General features: G+C 39.9%; 2 protein-coding genes across 2 annotated transcripts; one reads left to right on the forward strand and one right to left on the reverse strand.

Moving 5' to 3' along the window:
* Nucleotides 1-294: 294 nt before the first annotated feature.
* On the reverse strand, nt 295-2458 carry LOC116805958. Its single transcript, XM_032741266.2, has 3 exons — nt 1951-2458; nt 1419-1866; nt 295-1342 (listed from the first exon to the last, which is right to left on the reverse strand). Exons 1-3 carry the CDS (start codon nt 2280-2282, stop codon nt 335-337), a joined length of 1788 nt encoding a protein of 595 aa, XP_032597157.1. The 5' UTR covers nt 2283-2458; the 3' UTR covers nt 295-334.
* Nucleotides 2459-8215: 5757 nt separating this feature from the next.
* Nucleotides 8216-21300, forward strand: LOC6569246 (fizzy-related protein homolog). The gene is made up of 5 exons (XM_032741354.2): nt 8216-8399; nt 11210-11462; nt 19398-19631; nt 19698-19832; nt 19909-21300. Exons 1-5 carry the CDS (start codon nt 8278-8280, stop codon nt 20599-20601), a joined length of 1437 nt encoding a protein of 478 aa, XP_032597245.1. The 5' UTR covers nt 8216-8277; the 3' UTR covers nt 20602-21300.
* The last annotated feature ends 117 nt before the right edge of the window (nt 21301-21417 follow it).

Below are 21417 nucleotides of genomic sequence, written 5' to 3' on the forward strand. Positions count from 1 at the left end.
AGAGCGAGAGAGAGATAGTGAAGGAGTGTGTATTTTCTGCTGACTTCTATGGAACATAAATGCAAGTTATTGACATTCGATGCATTCATGTGCACAATTCAAATTCGATATGCACTTAAAGCCCTAATATTACAGCGTAAACAATAAAATGCGATCTCCTTTGTTTCTTTTTAGCATTGTACTTGAGAATGTTTGCTATAAGAACAAATTTTAATTGAGAGAGACTGTATTTTCTGGCAGTTGCTGCTATCGTTTAACGATAACATAAATGCAATTTTGTTAACATTCTGTTGCATTGCTGTAAGCGATTACAATTCGATACAATAAAAAACAATTAATTGTGTTGTCGCCAGCGCGCCGATATGAGCTCGCCAAGGAGGAGAAGCGTCGCCAGGAAGTAGAGGCCAGCCATAATGAAGTAGATGGCCCACAGATCTGGTTGCCGCAGCCGTTTATCCTGATAGGGGAGCAGCATGCTGCGAAAATATCGCTCGCTGCCCATTTGACCTGCCCAGTAGTGGAGCAGGCCTACCGATCGTATTGCGATGATTAGCTCGTCCAGACGCTGCACCAGATGCGAATGCTTCTGCAGATAGATGGCCAGCTGCTGCTCGACAATGTTCTGCGGCAGCACATAATACGCGCCACTACAACGCGAATGTTGCACAGCATGCAGCAGCGTCTGCTGCGACAGGATGCCAAAGATGCGCCGTGACGATGATGATGACTCCAATTCTTGCAACAATCGCAGCACATCCTGTTCGCGCTCACTGCTAATGATGACGATGCCAGCTGCACCTGCTCCTACTCCACCTCCACCTGCTATTCCTCCCTGCAGATCGTCCGCCGTTATGCGATTCATGACAGCCACATAGCCGCTCTCCGTCATCTCGTGCAGCGTGCGCGGCAATCGCTGATGGATATGGTGGCGCAGCATATAAAAGAATAACGCCATATACATGGCACGCAGCAGCTGGGTGCCGCACAGCCAATTGATGGAGAGCATTCGCTGTGCTACATTCCGCATGCCCGCATTCCCCAACGCCGGCTGTCCCCAAGCGATGGCCAGCACTGACAGCAGATCGCTTGTTCGTTCCGTGTGCTCCAGGCGCGACCACAACATCACACAGCCGGTGGCCAGCAGGCTGAGGAGAACGGCCAGCCAGGCGAAACTTTGGAAGGGGAATCCCAACAGTTGCAGACTCGTCAAATTGTGGGCATTCAGTGGCAGGCAGCCGACCAATCGGCTCGAGTAGTGTGGAAAGACCGCTGTCAAATTAAAAGAATGCTCCACACGCTTCCTCATATACCCAATGGCCAGGTGGGCGCGCTGCTCCTCGAGCTGTAAATACAAATAAAAATAATACGTTTTATATCAATTTGAAATCCTTTTCTTTTCTTTTTTTCTTATTCCTCACCAGTTGCAGAATTTGCTGCTCCGTGCTGTGATTCTGGACGAGATGCATGCTGAAATTCATGCGCCTGGCCAGCTCCTGTAGCAGTCGTTGCTCCAGCATAACAAACGGTACAATTGGACGCAGCAGTATCTGCAGTGGACATCCGTGCAGATTGTGCAGCTTGGCTGGAAAGTAAATGTTCTTCTCCCAGGCGATGCCCACAAATCGATTGATTTGCTGGACGGGAATGGCGCCACAATTTGTGGCTGCATACGGAAAATAGGTGTGCATCAGAATCTCGCCAGCAGCTGACTGCGTCATCACGTTGCAGTTGAGCAGCTGATGACGCCAACAATACTCGAATATGCCCCGCATCTCCACCTGGATGAGCGCGTCCCGCTGCTGCAGAAATATAAAATAATACTCGCTGCCATCGAGCTGCGATGTATACGTATGGATTTCAATGTCCCTGATCGAAGGAAGGCACCCACAAAAAAAAAAAACAGTAAATAAAAACAGCTCGTCAATCAAAATTATGATAATTATTACACACAGCAAGGCTTGCAGCGAATCGACGAGCAGCAGATTGTGTAAACGTGGACCGGGAATGCGACGGGATTGGTTATTGTGATCGTGATAAATCAATTGAAGGATCATGTTGTCGACGCTCTCGTAGAGCAACTGCATTATCTGGCGATAAAAGTTCCATGGACTGCGGCGACGACAGGAGATGATTAGCATAAAGGATGGCGCCATCCGCTGATAGAAATCGACAATAAAAACGCGCAGTGCACTTGCCACAAACTGATTCAATGCCAGCGATTGGGTTTGGGAGCCACGATATGCCATCGACTCAAACTGCAGCAGGCAACTGATGTTCATCATTCCAAGGAGTACTTGTGAGTGATTGCTGCTCCGATCTGGCCAAGCGCTGAACGTTGACTGTGACCTTAACTGGACTAACCGGACTTAGTTGCCAACGACCAGGAGTTCTCACATCCAATGCAAGGAGCATCATCAATCAATTGATAAACTAATGAGGCTCCTTGCTCCTCGGCCATTCATCAAAAAACAAACAATAACCAAAAATCAAAACCAAGAAGAAGAATAATTCTAGACGAGTTCGTCCAAACTCCAATAGCATTGAGCTTATATTTTATATTTTAGTATAAGTTAAATAAATAATTAAATAATGCACATATGTATACCCACATGTTCATATATCAATCATATATGTACACTTAGAAAAAAATAACATCATATTTTTGGGGTTCTGTAATTGTAAGAAAAATGTTTTCTTACATTTAGAAATTATATCTAAAAACAAGTACAAGTTGTTTTCCTGAGTGTATGCTCATTATGCCTAATTAAGGCACTGAATCAACAAAAAACTTTTTGTCAGCTGGAAGTTGACAGGCTGTAAGGTATATATATACATTGGACGACAATTGGGTATTCCACTTGACGCAGACTGAAGCAAGGGCCTTGACTTGGCTGACAGAATCTCTCTCGAAAAACTTAAAACCGATTTGTGTTAACTCCAGCAAGTCATCAAATTAAATTTAGAAGCCAGAAAAAAAATAAATAAAGAAAACAAAACACGTTAAAAGAAAAACAGATAATAATTGATTACATTGGAGTATTGCAACCGAACGTGGCCAGGAAGTTGATAGATGAGGAGAACATGAAGGGAGGAGGATGGTCATTTTATTGCCGCCCAACTGAGTGGTGCCAGGAGCTGCATGATGGATATACATTATGGCATAGCAAAAAATGCACACACATTTCAAGTATATAATTTAATAACAATAATATATATTTTTGTTTTTGATTTAACAGTTGCCAAAGCTTCAAGTAGGTATCGATACTTATGTATCGTTTTTTGGTATTTCTTGAGTGATCTTTTTTGGAGCTGCTTTTGGACATATCAATATATCGATATTTGTTGTGCACATCCCTAGTTAGCGCACCTCATGACGAGGTCCAACTGAAAAGAAAAACGCTGACTTTGGACAAATCAAACGGCGGTGAACAAGCGCGGACGGTAAACGCAAAGCGCAGGCAGCAACAACAATTGATTTAAAACGGCCAAAGCAATTGTGTGTGTTTTAAGCCTAAGACGCGCGTAGTACAACATTCTTGTTCGCCATAAAAACGCTTCGTCAACGCCATTGCAACTAAAAACCACCCTCGCGTCGCGCAATCGGAAAACATTTGTTTCTGTTCAGCAGCAGCAGAAGCGGGGTTGCTATTCTTTTTTTTTTTCTTCCACAAAATCAAATTTAACCGTTGTTTGGTGTGTTTTGCGCGTAAATAAGTTGAAAGTGGACAAGAAAACTTGCAATCAAAAAACGTGAGTGCATTTTTCTGGTGCAACGGTGAAATGGTGTGGAAAGAGCGTTAAGTTTTACCTTAATATGCCGTTGCACTATTTTCTAGCTGTACATTGTGTGTGCGTGTGTGAGTGTGTGCGTTACGTCTCTGCTTACCGCTTGCATGCATGTACATGTATGGGTGTGTGTGTTGATCGTATATGCAGCTGGTCGCTCTTTCTATCTCCATCTCTAACAGTGCGCGCGCTTGTGTGTGCACAATAAGAAAACAACAGCAACAGCAGCAGCGGCAAAAACAGTTAAGCGCAATTACTGCAAATTATTCGTTCAAATATTTAGTCAACAGCAATATCGGCTTTGCCTATTGTGAATGAATCCGAATCCTTGACATTATTACGATATCCGTTACGCCTTTGCAGAGAGGGTGTCTGTGTGTGTATTTCTATCGATTACTCGCTGGCTACTGCTCCTATTCTGCTCCTCTCACTCGCACTCGCACACACTTTCTAGCAGTTTTTTTTTGTCCGCCAAAAATGGGGTGACCAAATAATGATTTTTTTTTGTAGCTGTTCTTGTTGCTGTTGTTATCATTTTCCCACACACATAATCGCATACTTTGTTTCTGTGCTTGCCTGCTGATAAGAGTCCAAACCACAAGTGGAGACGGCGCAGACGGATGAAGTGTGTGCGTTTGATTAAAACTTGCCCCTTCTTCGTCTCTTTTCTCGTTCGGTTTATATTTATAGCCGTCAAAGTTCAAGTGCAGTACGTGTCTATTTATCGCTCTGTGGGAGCTCCAAGTAGGCTACAGGCAGCTGTTTGTGTTATGTGCCCCAGTTGGTGGTGGCTCCATTTAGAGTTAGTCAGTCGCCAGTTTGTGGAGTCTGGCGCGCCACATTATCTCAGCGTCTATAAATGTACGAGGCGTGGCAGCGACTTTACCCCTTGATGATGACCTTCGCCTTAAAAAAGGAAAAAATATAAATACCCCAAGCGACAACAAAACAAAACAAAAAAGTCAACAGCGCAGAATATTGAAGCAGCAACAGAAGATAACATTGAACATTGAAGAATTGAACACAGCAGCCGCAAACGATTTCTAAATTTCGATTACTGCCAGCTACGAAAATATTAATGACAGATACTAAGATAAGTTCATGTTGTGTGTGATAATGAAATCAAATCAAAGAGTTTTATTTATGGGTTTTGAACTTGAATTATTAGTTGATTTAAAATTAGAATATTGATTCATTGCTAAACTGTACAAATTTCATAAGAAACGCAGATTTTGTTAACCTAAACGTACTTTCATATTGAACAAACTGACATAATTACTTATTCAGCTTATTACCTAGTCGAACTCTCGACTATATAATTTGAATAGTTCCAAAGATCAATATAGATATATAGATCAATATCGATATCGTATGCTACGTCCAGCGTTGCATATTAAGTTGTAGGTGTTATTATAGCTTTACTTGTGGCCTGTCACAACTAGAGCATTCCAACTTGTTAAACTCGGAAGATAGATTCCCATTAATTCCCTAAAACAGTTTTAGAGCGAGAGTCATCGAATTTAAGACAGTCTCTTAATGATTGAAACAATGGCCAATCCCCCACTCCCCACTCGGCATCAAACGGTGTTGACACTCTTAAAGGGCTATGTCTGTTCTCACATTTTTTTTTTTATAAAATTGCTGCCTTTGTAGCTAGGGTTTACCAAAGAAATTTTTGGAATTTTTAGCACAACTATCTAATACAATAATAATCCTTGAAAATAATATGCGGGTTCTTAAAAAGTGTACAAAAAAAGCAAAAAATTAAATACAAAAAAATTTATTGATCGACTTTATCGATTGATTGAAAACCTCATGTACAAAACACAATATATATATTATATGTATATATTAATGTAGTATAAAGTTAAATGGGCTATGAAGTGCTTTGACTTGAAATTGAGCAAACAGTGCTTTCAGTCATACAGCGACCAGTACCTCACCACCCCCTCAGAGGCAGGGGCACACTTGTTGCTTATCGAGTCACATAGTTGGGCGGGACATGTTCAAACAGGCAAAGGCGAAAAGGCATTTTCTGCACTGCAATAAAATATGACCTAGAATTCTGGAAACAACATGTTTTTCGACTATTTCCAAATAAAATGGTTATCTTATGTATTTGGCCAAATCAGCCAATCAAACCGAATCGCATGTGAATTCGGTTGCGGTTCTGGTTTTGAGTTTGAGTCTCTGTCACGATTAATGTCAAGTTAAAGTAAAGTAAAAATATGTTTTAATTTTTGCTCACTGTATATGCCAGAGAAGCTATTAAGAATATTTTTTTTCTGAGTGTAGAGTGAACTGATGTTTGAGTCATTTATTTGTTTTGTTTGAATTTGTGGGTTGCCCGCATTGTTTGTTTATGTTTTATGTGCGATAAGCACCTTATCAGTGAGCTGGAGGCTCAAAACGCGACTTACGAGTTGCTTGGCTGCCAGCCTAACGATATATAGATATAACTGTGTGTCTCTGTGTGTGGCAGGTAGAATAGTGGCAGGTACATCACTCACACAGACACGCATCGAGTTAAATGTCAAAAATGTTCAAGTCAGTCAGTTGTTGTTTGCCTACGTTGCCAGTTGGTTGTTTAATAATACTGTTGTTCGTATATATTTTACTACGTATACAAAATTTTTAAAAATAATTAAATAAAACCCAAAAAAATTGTCTACAAAACTTAAAAGCACAATCCATCTTTCTCTCAAACTCTCTCTATCGCGTGTGTGTGTGTGTGTGTGTGTTGCATAAGTGTACTGCAACGCGGAAGTCTTTTCAAAAGCTGATTCACATTTCACGCTGCCCTGGGTACGTATACACGACCCCTTCACGCCCCCTAGAAGCCGCCCTTTTTGTTTGTATACCCTGTTCTTTTATTTGGCAGAGGGTACTTGCATTTTGTTATGTTATGTCCAAATAATAGTAGTGCACACATAAATTTTGGAAAAGAATCGCTTGAATACCATTAAAAATTATGATTAATTTGTTTTTGAAGTATAAGCAATAACTATTGAAGAAATTAAAAAGCAATAAATCTTGAAGAAATCAAAATCAAAACCAAATAACGAAATAAATGTTTTTGGATTTGTCCGATCACATTTATACTTATACATTTTTTGTTGTTGTTTTATTGTTTAGAAAATACCAAATCTGAAGTCAAATATCGGTATTTGTTAGATTCGATCACATTTTTTTTTACATCTAAATCGTGTAAGCAAGTTGCTAGAAGGGTACCTAGACTTTGGTGTACTTTGATTAGCTGGACTTGTACTTGTTCCAGCCCACCTCAGCTTCAGTCAACAAGCAACAGTTAACGCCCTTTTAGCTAATTGTCGGCAAACACGATACAATTGCTAGCCGATTCCCTCAAAATGCAACTCGTGCCACAAAACAAAAAAGTAGCCAAGTTGTCTTTTGGCTTAAAGCCTGCTCAAAAGCAGCTTCTATTTTAATAGGCATCTTTTCAGTATGCGGGTCGCATACGCTGCGAATAACATTCGAATAACATGACAGGCGTTACAAATGGACAGACGGGCAGACATTCTATCTCTCTCCATCTCTCTCTCTTATACACACACACTAATATAGCTCGTCTTGTTTTGTGTTATCTATGTGATTGATACGCCCACCAGAACATTGGCAACTGATTAGCCATGCCAGACCAGCATATAAGCGCCAAAAGTATCACTCTCTCTCCCCCACTCCTGTGATCCCCCTTTGGCGCCCAATTTGGCCATGTCGAGTTGAAGTCGAGAACCACGTTATGTGCACCATGCTGGCTCCAGAAGACGTTGATTAATGAGCTGGCTTGCAAACTGTCGACCACAAAAATAAATTACAATTTTATTCAAATTTTTGCCTAGAAAACAAAAATAGACAAACGCTGCAAGCTTCGATAGAGATACTCTGTTGCAAGCAGTCTGGCAGATTTATATATATATATATATATTTATATATATGTATATACATAATATATTTATTTATACTTATTTATATTTATATTTATGCTTATATTTATATTTATATTAATTCAGTTTATTCAGTTCTATTGATTGTCAAGCCTAAGCAATTCAGCATATGTTTGTATTTTACAGGGTATTTGTAGAATACATAAACAACAGGATAAGAAGAACAAGCGCAACACATTTACATCAATTCCAAATAAAACTCTAATTCTTAATTCTCTTCCCTTCATTCGTTCTGTTTGCAGCACACGCTTATATAGCTTATAACTAATAGAGATCTAAAAAGAATTGTAAATATATATATATATATTTTGTACGACCAAATTGACACAAGAAGAAGAAAAAGAAGCAGCAGGAGCAGCTGAATACAAAGAAGACATTTCGTGCTCTCGTTAGTTACCAATTTTTGATGTTTTTAAATTTGTATTGTTATTGTTAATACTGTTTAAAAGATACAAGAACAAAACCAAAAAAATAAAAACAAACAAAAATCAAATTACAAAACGGATCCACCAAAAAATCATTCACAATGTTCAGTCCGGAGTATGAGAGGCGCATCTTAAAGCAGTACATTCCGGAGGCAAGGAATCTATTCGACAATCTGGAATCGTCGACGACACCAACATCGCTGGATCGTTTTATACCCTGCAGGTGAGTGAACTTTCCAAATCCCTCTCTCTGTCTTAGTCTCTCTCTTTCTCCGCCCTACTACTACCCTCCCCTGCCCTACCATCTGTTTGCTGCTTGCCCGTTATTTATGCTAAGTCATCTGTTCCGCTTGCGAGCGCGTGCAGGAAAAATAATACAAATAAAGAGGGGACCGGCTTTCCGCTACCCTGTAGACAAACAAAATATGCATAAGTTTAGCCAACAAAACCGAATTTTTTATCGATTTTGTCATACATTTTTAATGGAGAAGTTGTTATCGAAAAATCTGAAATATTTATTTGTAATCTTATCGGCCTGTATCGAATTTTAATTTGTTGTATGCGTATGTTATGCAATACTAATGTTCCAAAGACTGTCCGTTGGAATATCCATAATGCACACCGGTCTACCTGTTACTAATATTAGTAATATTAATATGGGCAAGTTGATTATACCCGCTTCTGCAGTGCATTAACAACAAGAACAAAAGAAAAGGCAAACAAGAAACGAAGACAACAACAAAATCAACAAACCACAAACAGTAGTTTTTCCTTAGCAACGAAAATTTGCCGCCTGGCTGCGCCAGCGTTAAGCTAACGGGAACCGCAGACACCCCAGCCCCCCTTAATTAAGCTCTCCTCCCCACTCCCACTTTTCTCACTACGTGCCTTTCTTCCGCAGTTGACTGCTAATGATATTCTGGGTGGAAACCAGTTGAGCCTAGCACCACAACTCACACACATACACAAATACACACACACACACACATATATTTATATATCTGGTATGGTATGGTATTCTCTAATTACAACGATCCGCGAAAACATTTCCGCATCTTTCCATTCACTTTGATTTAGTATAGCTCCATATTTAATTTACAAAACAATTTAGATCAAAAGCAGCGTTGACTTTTTAGCATTCGTAAATGTTACATTTTGATCGATTTCATAGCCCAAAATGATCTTGTAAACCATCAGAAATTATAGTAAATGTTCATTCTAAATTTTAGACTTTCTTTAATTTTTTGTGATTTAACTGCTAACAGCTGCGTTTGCTGTTAAACTGTTTTGTTAACAGCTGCTGCTGCTGCCTTTTCTTGGCTTTTGTCTGCAACTGGCTGTACTGTTATCAATTGTTTCCGTCTCCAATGTGGCAATGTGTCACCTTCTGCCTGCCTGCCTGCTAATTGAATTGGCGTTCTGCCCTTCTCCTCCCTGCCTGCCACACACCTGCCTTGCCTGCCCGTTTTGATTTATTGTAGGTGGAAGTAAGTGCTTGAAATGCGTTTGCCCCCAGATAAGCACTGAAATTAAAAAGGAGGCAGGAAAAGGTGGGACCGCATGGATTGTGGGGGAAGCCGGGGGAAGTTGAGTCGCCGAATCGACGCAGGTTGCATGCATAAATAGATTTGCGTTGCAATTGAATTGGCCCTCTTCAATTCTCCCCCACCACACTGCGCCTTGCTCCATCTAACCCGTGTCGGTGGGGAGGTTAAAATTCTCTCACACTTGGCCACACAACATTCATTTTCATGGCGAATTTGCCAAGTTAGCAAATTGTGAATTTGCCAATTTTGTGTTTCTCTTGTTTTTTGCGCAAATTTTTTGCAAATATGGCATTCAATATTTTTTTTGCACGTTGCACACGTTTTTTTATGTTTTATGAGCAAAAATAATAACAATTGCCTGCCAGCCGGCCAGCTCCTCCCCCTCCGCCTCCATTGTGTTTGCATTACGTGGGGAGTCAGGTAACGAGGAGACAAGAGGGAATTGGGTGGGGGGAGACACAGACACGAAGGGTGTTAAGAGTCATTGGGGTCCCCTTCGCGCCAGACACACAATTGAATTTGAACGCGTTTGCATAAATTTATTTTTCGCAATCATTGTTATTGTTGCTGTTGTTGTTGTTGATCATATAAATAATTTATATTTTGGCAAACTTCTTTGCCATGCTTTGTTGTGCCTAGGTTGCAAAAAATATACAACAAAAAATTCGTTGAATAAGCCATGAGGAAAATACATGTAAGTCTGTGCTCGACTAGCAGTTACTATAAACCGACATAGTGAGAGATGGAATATGGTATATTGATACGATATAGTATTTTAGTCCGACAAAATTCGGCAAACAAAACAAAAATGTCTGTAAATTATCAAATACAATTCTGTTCCACATTGGGTGTATGTAGACACAGAAGAATGCATCTGCAATCCCATAAAGTATATATATTCTTGTTCAGACTCACCAACCGAGTCCGACGTAGTCGATGACTTTCAATGGTTGATTCTTCGAATTTTGAGTGTAAGTTTCCGTGTATCATACGCATTAATTTTATCGGCAATTTTGTCCGTTTCGCGGTTTCCGATTGCAATGAAATTCGAACATTTTAAAATATATATTTATATATACCTTGACATTATGATGATTGTCTGTAAGAATTTCACCAAGATCATTTGAGAAATATCAAAGAAAATCGTATTTTCACGAAAAAATATACTTAAAATACTTGTGCCCAGAGAATGCCGACTAGAGCCATATTACTTATTTACATGTTATTGAAGTTATCAATGAAGTTGTGGGTAAATTAGAACTGAATATGCCCGCTTTGGGGCCGTACTTCAATTGCAGGACATAACGCATAGCCAGACATAACAAATATAACACATATGGAAGGAAAAATGCGGTTCGCTTTTCCGCATTTCTCTTTTCATTCATACTTTAATGGCAAATATTAACATATATAATTAAAACGCTGTATATATCTAATCTCTCTCTCTCTCTCTCTCTCTCTCTCTCTCTCGCTCTCTTTCGTGCAGGGCAAACAACAATTGGCAGACGAAATTTGCGTCCATTAACAAGTCGAATGATAACTCGCCGCAGACGAGCAAGAAGCAGAGGGATTGTGGGGAAACGGCACGCGATAGTTTGGCCTATTCGTGCCTGCTCAAGAACGAGCTGCTCGGCTCCGCGATTGACGACGTGAAGACCGCCGGCGAGGAGCGCAACGAGAATTCATATACGCCGGCTGCCAAGCGCAGCCTCTTCAAATATCAATCACCCACCAAGCAGGTAAGCTTAACTAACTAACAAACAATATATTCATAAATTTATATATATGAACATATATGTTATGTAGATTGATATATCTCTGGCCAGATATACTTTTTGTGTATATTGCACTAATTGAATTTGCAGTCGAGTCTTTGTGTGAAGCATTTAATTGGCTTCTTTTCAAAAACGCTATCAGTCAGTGCGTCTCAAGAGTGCGTCCCCAGAGTTGAATGCACCACAACAACATCTTTCTCCCTCCATCCCTCCCTCTTTCTCTATCAGTAGCTGTTGTCTGTTGTCTGTCTAGCCTGGGATAAGTTGTACTGTTGTTGTATTATCGACAAAAGTAACCAAGTGAACAATATGAAGAGCGGTGAAGAAAAACCACGAATTGTTGCAGTCATACTTTTTGGTGTTATTTTTCAGCAAAACCATTTTCAAAGATGAAAATAAATTATCATTAATATATGGTGATTGTTGCACCATCCAGCTTAGTTCCATATAATACACACATTAATTTTGTCAGGCCCTAATGAAATATAATCACCAAAGCTAAAGCCAAAACTAAATCAATTTTTGGTAATGTCGACCATTTTATCTCAAAGTATTTCATCATCGATCATATATATATATGTATATGTGTATGTACATAGATATATATGTATATGTATCTATACATTCATCTATATATCAGTCTAACTATCTATCTAACTATTTGTCTGTTTGTCTTTCTATTAATCTGTGGCCAACCGGTTATTTATTGAGAAAACTGTTTAGTCAGGTGTGGAGATGATGGGGGTTACGTACATATAATATATATGTATGTATGTATGTATGTATATAATAGGTACCATGCCCCCATCCCTTCCTTTCCATGCCCCCCCAACCCTCCCTCTCTGCCTCTCTCTCTCTCTCTCTCTGCTTACAGACCGGATCGGTTCAGCTCGATTTGGGGTTAACACACTTTGATTTGTCCGCTGCTGTTTGTTGTTGTTGCTGTTTCTATTGCTATTGTTGTCGTTGTTGTTGGTACAGCCGGTTCTTAGTTGATTTGTTCAAGTGTTTGGACCGTGCTTGGACCTTTACATTTTGTTCTGTTTTCATCTATCAGTTTTTTTGTCAGCTATTTCAATTCAACTGTTGCCACTTGCCACCACTTGTCGGTGCTGCTGAAGCGGCAACCTGGCAACTTTTTTTTTTATACTCTTGCTGAGGGTATTCAAATAAAATTCGTGAGACATCCATGCATCATGTATAAATAAGAATACTAGATTAGTATAAATCAGAATCCAAATGCTGCCAAGAAATGCTCCTAATGAATGAATGAAGCTGAGTGGTTTTTTAATATACAAATTGTTTATCTAACAATATATAAAAGCAAACTCTTGCTTCACATTTCGACAAGCTAATTATCAATAACAGACTTCTATATCATAAAGCTGCCATAGAGTTATGAAATCAAAATTTAAGCAGATGGACTCCATTCACAGTTGTTTTTCTAAATTTTTTGCTGTGTGTTTGTGGGGGGTACGTTATTTCATATCATCATCATCATCAAAATGGTCATAAGTTTACGTTGACTGACATATTTGTGCGCTTATCAGATTTATGTTGCCTCAATTGCTGCGCGGACAGCCGCACGTCTCCGAGTCGGAGTCCGAGTCCAAGACCGCTTTTGCTTTGACTAATTTTTGACAGTTGACACGTTGCCACAACAGCAATAAGAAAATCAACAACAACAACAACACCAATAACTAACAGAAACGAAAAGAACAATGCCTTTAAGTTGCTTTGCTTGTCTGAGATTGAAACTGAAAAATTACATTTGCCTCCAACAACTATTTTGACTACTACTTCAGTGGGCTAAAGCGACACTTGAGTCAATAAGAGTGAATAAAAGCGGTCAGAGTATGAACAATAAGCAGATCGTGACTGAAGAACCAGTGCAAGAAGAGTGACAGAGGTGTGGTGAGGAGAGGAGAGGAGTGGAGAGGAGTGGAGAGGAGTGGAGTGGAAAAGGTAGTTGTGGGTAAAGGGGTATTTATATAGTCATATTTTTTGCCCGGCGGCAGCAGCAACAATTCCATTAACATTAACATTATTTTTGGCCATATTCATTTCTGGCAGCGCAACTCACATTTCTTTTTTGTTTTTGATTAATGGGCTCAGTTTGGTCTTTTGCTACCCTTTCCGAAGAAGAATAAGTCGGGTTATTCACATTTTGTCACAAAATGTGTAACGAATCATCAATCAACCAACAATTAATACACTACGAAGATAGGCACAGCACCTATGAAAATATGTTTGGAACGTTCACAAAATGTAGAAAATGAATAAGCAAGAGTACTGTAGTCGAGTGTGATCGATCGGAAGATACCCTGCAACATCTTGGATATTCAAAAAAATAACAGAAAATAAATATAGAAAATGCTAGCGCTTAATGCTATTGAAAATAAGTTAAAAATATAAATTTGTGATGAGAATCATTTGTAGCTACTGCCATTTTGAATCGATGCTTATCGATATTCGCATTTGAGGGAAAAGTAATCGATTATCGCAATGCAAGAGTATTCGAACTTCTTCGATGCTTAAAAATAGCTTCGCACTTCTTGTATTCTTTTCGTTCTTGTATTGTTTTGTGGTTGGTCTGAAAAAGTTGTGTGTGTGTGAGGTGGTTGTAGGGCGGGGGGGGGGTGCTTGTTTCGGGCAATTCATATGGAAATTGTCGCCTCAATCAGTGGGCATTCATCTACAGCACGGCCATACAATTAACACACAATTGTGGACACACCCCGCTACCTGCTGCCAAAACTCGGATCTATTCGGGCCAAGAGTTGGTTGGTTGGTTAGTGGGGGGAGGGGGGGTTCTTTGGTCATAGCAAATAGCAAGTCATAAAATATAATTCAATTATGTGCGGTCGCAATGTGTAGCTGCCATAAATAATGGGCAATCCATTTAGCAGCCACAGGAACAACGGTAAAATACACACAGGAGCACAACTTCGCCAGCGGCCACTCCCCCTCCGCCTTCCGTACCTGCCTCCCCTGACCATTTATTAGTAATATACAGTAGATATGTATATGCCTGAGTTTCCTAATAAATTAATTCGGTTCGTCCCACACCATCTGTAAACAATCGAAAACTTTCAAATATGGTTTTTTGATAGTTTGTTCTATTCTTTGCTGGTTTTTAATTTGCCAAACAAGATGGTTTTGATGCGATAAATAAACTGTAGAAACTGTCTATTAATTATGCAACTTTTTTAGTTTAAAAAAAAAAGCCTTCCTTACTTTTCCGAAATATAATTTAAAATATATATTTATAATACAGCTCTCCAATTTACTATCGTGTTACGCAAATTGATTGCAATTTCTTAATATTTCTTTTAACACTTATGCATTGCTTTTATGGTTTTGTGGTTTTCCTAACCTTACCCAACACACACACACACACACACACACACACACACACACACCTATACTCAAAAGTTACTGAGCCGTCTCCAATTAAACATAAAAATAAAATATAAAAAAATATGCCATCACTCTGTGTCTTTTGCACCTGTTTGCCAGTTTTGGCCACCTGCAAACAAGCATTCGAAAAGCCATAATATAATTCTATAAATTGTAAAAAGTTCTCTCTCCCTTGGACTAGAGACTATCACTTGTGGACTGTGTTTGTTTTATATATGTGTGTATTTATATTTATGATTATTATTAATTTATGCAACAGACATTTGCATTAGCATTAAATTAAGCTGAAGCTTAACGCCGATGACTGAGAATGACTGAGAGCCACAAAAGCCACTTGGCCACTTCTTGGTCAACTTGGCTAATTTAGTGATTCAGCTGTGGCTGCTAACGTTTGCGACAGGTTCACACTCAATACACAGAGAGAAAACAGCAGAGCAGAGCAAATGATTGAGATTGCGAGTCCACTTCGAGTTTGGTTTAGTTTAGTTAAGTTTACGAAAAGTGAGCGATCGTTAATAAAGTATATGAGTTCTTGATCACTTATATGGTATTATTAAATTTTTTTTTTAAAACATTGATTTGATACTTCTGCTCATGTTCGATTAAAACTCAATTGTTGGCAGCAACAGCAATAAACCATTAATTAATTTTTCTTGAAATTGTTTGCTGTTATTTGAATTTGGCGCTTAATGTTAGTTGATTACATTGCACTAACAGTTGCAGACTATGTTAAATGCACTTACACTGCAGCCGCCAGCTCTCTCTCTCTCTCTCTCTCTCTCTCTTTGACTTTGAATACTCAACGATCTTTTGATAGCGCTAGCATCAATCTTATGCTAAGTTTTTTTCTGTCAGTGTGTCATTTAAATCACATTCACATTTAGCTTGACGTTCCCATAGTCATTCGCCTTTCCCATTAACGTGATCATTAACATTTTCACCATCCCCTCCCCTACCGCTCATATGAGTATTGGGCATTCTACTTATTTTTCTTCAACTGCTGTGGTTGGCTGTTTGTTTTTTTAATTTATAAGATGCCTTGCCAAGGCGCCGCCCACAAAAAAAGCACTTCGTAACTTTGCCAATGACCATTTCATTCCCCACTTCCACTCTTCGTCCCCTTTCATTGCATTGGTCGCCATTTTGGTGGAGATCTTCGAACATAAACTCAAATCGGAGCATAGAGTGCAGATGTGTGAGGGAGAGAGAAAGGCATAGCTGTAAAGGGGTGGAGTTTAGCAGAGCTTACTGCACTAGCACATACCCTATAGGTATCATATATTTATGATTCTTACGATTATGCACACGAACGAATGCCTAATAATATTACAATGTTTATATGTGGCGAGGAAACCAGCTAACTTTTGATACTTAAAACCCTGACTTAGTATTGTTAAACAAAAGAATAGGATATGCAATTTTAGCTGACTGCATCAGTTGTATTAAATAAACAAGGTACAGGGTACAACAAGAACAATGACAACGACTGTTGTTGACCGTTGTCGAATGACAAACTCCAAATGGATGGCAACAACCACAACAAGCACTAGAATAAAATAATAACGAGGAGATGAAGAGGAAGAAAAGTGCCATAAAAAGAAGTTCTTCTTCTTCTGAGCGCGAGAAAGATTTAATTAAAAAAAGCGACGAACAATGTTTTTTTTTTGTTATGCAGAGTTTCGGATTTTCACTGTTGGCTGTTTCACAATTGAATTTCTAATAGGCTTCCACTGGCACACACACACACACAAACGCACATACAACACACACACTGATAGGCACTGGAACAGGCACTTGCCATCGAAAAGCATTTAAATTTAATGGTTGCTTGTACGCTTTATGGGATCCACGGACCAAATCGGGCTCTTCTATAAGTGTATATATATATATATATATATAAATATATAAATATATAAATATATATATATATATATATGTATGTAGCCGGACTTTCAGCTATTTGAAACTGCTTAACTGCCGTGTCCACGGTATTCTCAGAAAGTAATAACAACATCAAACAAACAAGACTATTTCCGTCAAAAATACAAAAATACCCTGTAAAGTTTTTGTTGTTATGGTATGTTATTCTGTAAACGCTCTTGCCCACAGCAATAGCTGCTCAATTGAGATATGGACTTATCTACAATACTCTATATAAATTTTGATTCCTGCTATGGGCGAAAGACCTGTCAAAAAAAAATGTTACTTAAATGTGAACTGATAGCTGAACAGACACAGTCTCAATGCTGGTTACAGGGTAGCCCAGCGCAAAAATGCGTCCAAAACAGGGCCATATAAAAATGTGTGTTCGTTCATGTTTTTGTCGCTGGCCACTGACAGTGTAAAGTGAGAAGCATTAAGGGCATACCTAACCTCTCTCCACTCTCCCCTCCTCGCACACAGGCAGGCAGGCAGAGAGAGAGAGAGAGAGAGCGATAGAAAGAGAGAGAGAGAGAGAGAGCGATGGAAAGAGAGAGAGAGAGAGAGCGATAGAAAGAGAGAGAGAGAGAGAGAAATTGTGAGTGTCGAGTGTCTTAGCTGGTAATGTCATTAAGACTCGACTGGAACTGGGACTGAAACTGAACTCTTAGCTCATAGCATGCCACGCACTCGGAATTGTTCTTTCCCCTTCCTTCTTCCGTTGCTTTCCCCTTTGCCTCCCCGCCGCTTGGTAATTGAATTAAATTTTTAATTTGCTTTATACGCATTAAGAGCGAGATACCCAAAACGAAATTCCGCTTAAGCGTCAAGTGGCCTGACCTCCCCCACCCAGTTAGCAGCCTAAAACTTGAACATGTGCTCATAGAGTACACAGTACAGTGGAAACCACAAGCAACCCAACCCAACGCACTGGACTTTCCTGCGTTCTTATCTCATGCAAACAATCGAAATCATTTTGGTGTTTGCATTTCTCATGGGGAGAAGTGGGTTGGTTGGTTGTGGGGTAACCTCTGTGTGTTTTGACCACGTAATACTCCAGCCATGACGCATACACAAAAACGTGATCAAAAATTTGTCGACAAGTGAGAGAACTAAAATTTAAATACTAAACTCTAATCTCTTCAGCTGAACCAACTCTAAATTAATATCGCACAGAAACTGATGCAAATCTAAATATAGACAGTTACATTCGATTGTAAGTAGATCAACAATAGAAGAATTAATGCAAATATAGATACAGATACATGGAAATAAAATGTAAATAGATATTAGACTTAGAAAATCGCCCTGAAATTAAATTCATTTTAGGAATAATTTCTAAATATAAGAAAACAAGTTATACAACAAATTAGATCAACAGTATCAAAATTATGGAGTTTCCCTGGTTCTTAGAAATAAACTTTCTGAATAATATGGTGAGTTACCCTTGGCGACAACCGTAGGGCGAATTTCTTAAATTCAGTTCGATTATTTCTGAGTGTAGATTGTAAGTAGATCAACGATTGATACAGATACAGAGATACAGAAATAAAATTTAAATAGTTGTCACTCCAAATTTGCAAAAGCAGCTACTGAATATTGGCAATAGCAATAGCAAAGCACGCACTGCAAACACAGCAAACAAATTGCTCACAATACGCATTTTAAACGCCGCACTCCGTAAGCTAATCAACGCCTCCCCCCTTGCCACCTCTCCCTGCCCCTTCCAGCTAACCTTGCTGAGCAGGGGAGCAATTTACGCATACGCTTAACACACTTCTTTCGCACGCATTTTCTATGCACAAGAAAAAATAACTGAAAAAAGAAACAGAAACACAAAATGCGTGCCAAATGCATGGCAAGGAGAGTATACGGTTGGAAGGGGAGGTGAGGGGAGTAGTGTGGCAGATCAAATGTGAATGGTTGTGTTGCGGTCGCTGCTTTTAGCACGCTGGCGTTAATTGTATGTCGGGCCAAGTACGCGCCGAGCAAACAAATTGACATCGCAATCGAAATTAAAGTTGAAACTGTGTTTGGCTAATAGAGATAGAGATGCGAGAACGAAAGAGAAAGATTTACCTAAGCAATTTGACGCTTAGCTGCAACTGAAACAATTGGCACTGTTTGCTCTAACAACCAGCTAAATGGCTCTGGTGCAGCTATAATCAGGGGCGATTTAAGTGGGTTGTTGTCGACAGCAGCAGCAATAAACCATTAATTTGTTTAAACTGTTTCCTGTTATTTGAATTTGGCGCTTAATGTTATTTGATTGAATTGCATTAACATTTGCAGTCTATGTTAAATGCACTTGAAACTGCAGCCGTCAGTGTTAACAGTGGTTTCTCTCTCTCTCTGTTTCGCTCTGGCAAACATTTCATTTGCAGAGTATGTTAAGTGCACTTCAACTGCAGCTGCTATCATTAACAGTGATATCTCTCTCTCTCTCCCTCTCTCTCTCTCTTCGAGTTCCAATTCTACTAAATTTACTTCATTTGAGATTTTTGCGCAATATATAAATAAATAATTAATCGATATCGAACCGTCTTTCATATCTTACAGGACTACAATGGGGAATGTCCGTATTCGTTGTCGCCGGTGAGTGCCAAGAGCCAAAAACTGTTGCGATCGCCGCGGAAGGCGACACGCAAGATATCGAGGATACCGTTTAAGGTATTGGATGCGCCCGAGCTGCAGGATGATTTCTATTTGAATTTGGTCGATTGGTCATCACAGAATGTGCTCGCCGTTGGTCTCGGCAGCTGTGTCTATCTGTGGAGCGCCTGCACCAGTCAGGTAAGCCCACATCAAGTGTGAATTTCATTTAGATACAACTAATCAATTGATAACAACTAATAATAGGTAACCCGGCTGTGCGATCTCAGTCCAGATTCGAATACAGTGACATCTGTGTCGTGGAACGAGCGTGGCAATACAGTTGCCGTCGGCACCCATCATGGTTATGTGACTGTTTGGGACGTGGCAGCCAACAAGCAGGTGAGTAGCAGGTGTGGCATCCACTGGCAAACCAACTCTAATCGCTGCTATTTCATTTTGCATTTTTGTGGGGCAGATCAACAAACTGAATGGTCACTCGGCGCGCGTGGGCGCCTTGGCCTGGAATAGTGAAATCCTGTCGAGTGGGTCTCGCGATCGTTGGATAATACAGCGGGATACGCGAACGCCACAGCTGCAATCAGAGCGACGATTGGCCGGCCATCGGCAGGAGGTGTGCGGTCTGAAATGGTCGCCGGACAATCAGTATTTGGCCAGTGGCGGCAACGATAATCGCCTGTATGTGTGGAATCAGCACTCTGTCAATCCGGTGCAATCCTATACGGAGCATATGGCCGCCGTTAAGGCAATCGCCTGGTCACCGCATCATCACGGCCTGTTAGCGAGTGGTGGCGGCACCGCCGATCGTTGCATCCGCTTCTGGAATACGCTGACGGGCCAGCCCATGCAGTGCGTGGACACCGGTTCGCAGGTGTGCAATCTGGCCTGGTCCAAGCACTCATCGGAGCTGGTCTCCACGCATGGCTACTCGCAGAACCAAATACTCGTATGGAAATATCCATCGTTGACGCAGGTGGCCAAGCTAACCGGTCATTCGTATCGTGTCCTCTATTTGGCCCTCAGTCCCGATGGCGAGGCGATTGTCACCGGTGCCGGCGATGAGACATTGCGCTTCTGGAATGTGTTCAGCAAGGCGCGCAGTCAAAAGGAGAACAAGTCTGTGCTGAATCTCTTTGCGAACATCAGATAGACATCAGATGGGCGCGTAAAGCAAAGGAGCAAGGAGCAGCAGCGATGGACACCAAAACCAAACCACAGCCACCCATATACCCAAATCCGTTGGCTGAGGAAGGCGCCAAAGGCAAAGCAATTCACAAAACCAACCAACCATTTAATCAATCATCAAACCTGGCTGGCTGGGGGCGGACGAGGGAGGGGCGCTGGGGATTCTAGCAAGCGTGTGTTAAATTTATATTTAATTATTTACTAAATCCGTTCACATATTTAGGTCTACAAGCTCTCAAAAACAAAAAATAACTACTTTCTTATGTATTGCAAAGTGCAAGAAAGAAAGAAAGCAAGAAAAACCAACAAGTACAGCCAAATTTCAGTTATTTCAGCACAACCATTAAACATAAATACCAAGCCTTTAACTTAGTCAAAACCCCACCCCTATCCGACTCCCCGGATACTTTACCGTTGATAAGGCTAAAAATGAGAAAGGCAACAACAAATATAGTATATGTTTAAGTAGCATAGAGATTATTTAACCGCTCATTTGAAACAATGATCATCTAATTGTAAATCTAATCCAAGAACCAGAACTGAAAAACAATGGCATAGTTAAGCAAAAGTTTCTTACATTTAACTGTAAATTCTATTCATATATATATATATATATATATATATATAGGTATTCCTTATATATATATATATATATGTTATAGAAGCAATTTTTTTTTTTTAGCTGTATACTAAAATTAAATAAGCCAAAAAGCTTATAATTTTCAGCTTAGCTTTTAAGGCCGCCTATTTTTTTTTGCAATTGCAATATAAAATATTTGTT

Source organism: Drosophila grimshawi, unplaced genomic scaffold, assembly GCF_018153295.1.
Source record: "Drosophila grimshawi isolate 15287-2541.00 unplaced genomic scaffold, ASM1815329v1 contig_848, whole genome shotgun sequence".
Lineage (NCBI taxonomy): Eukaryota > Metazoa > Arthropoda > Insecta > Diptera > Drosophilidae > Drosophila > Drosophila grimshawi.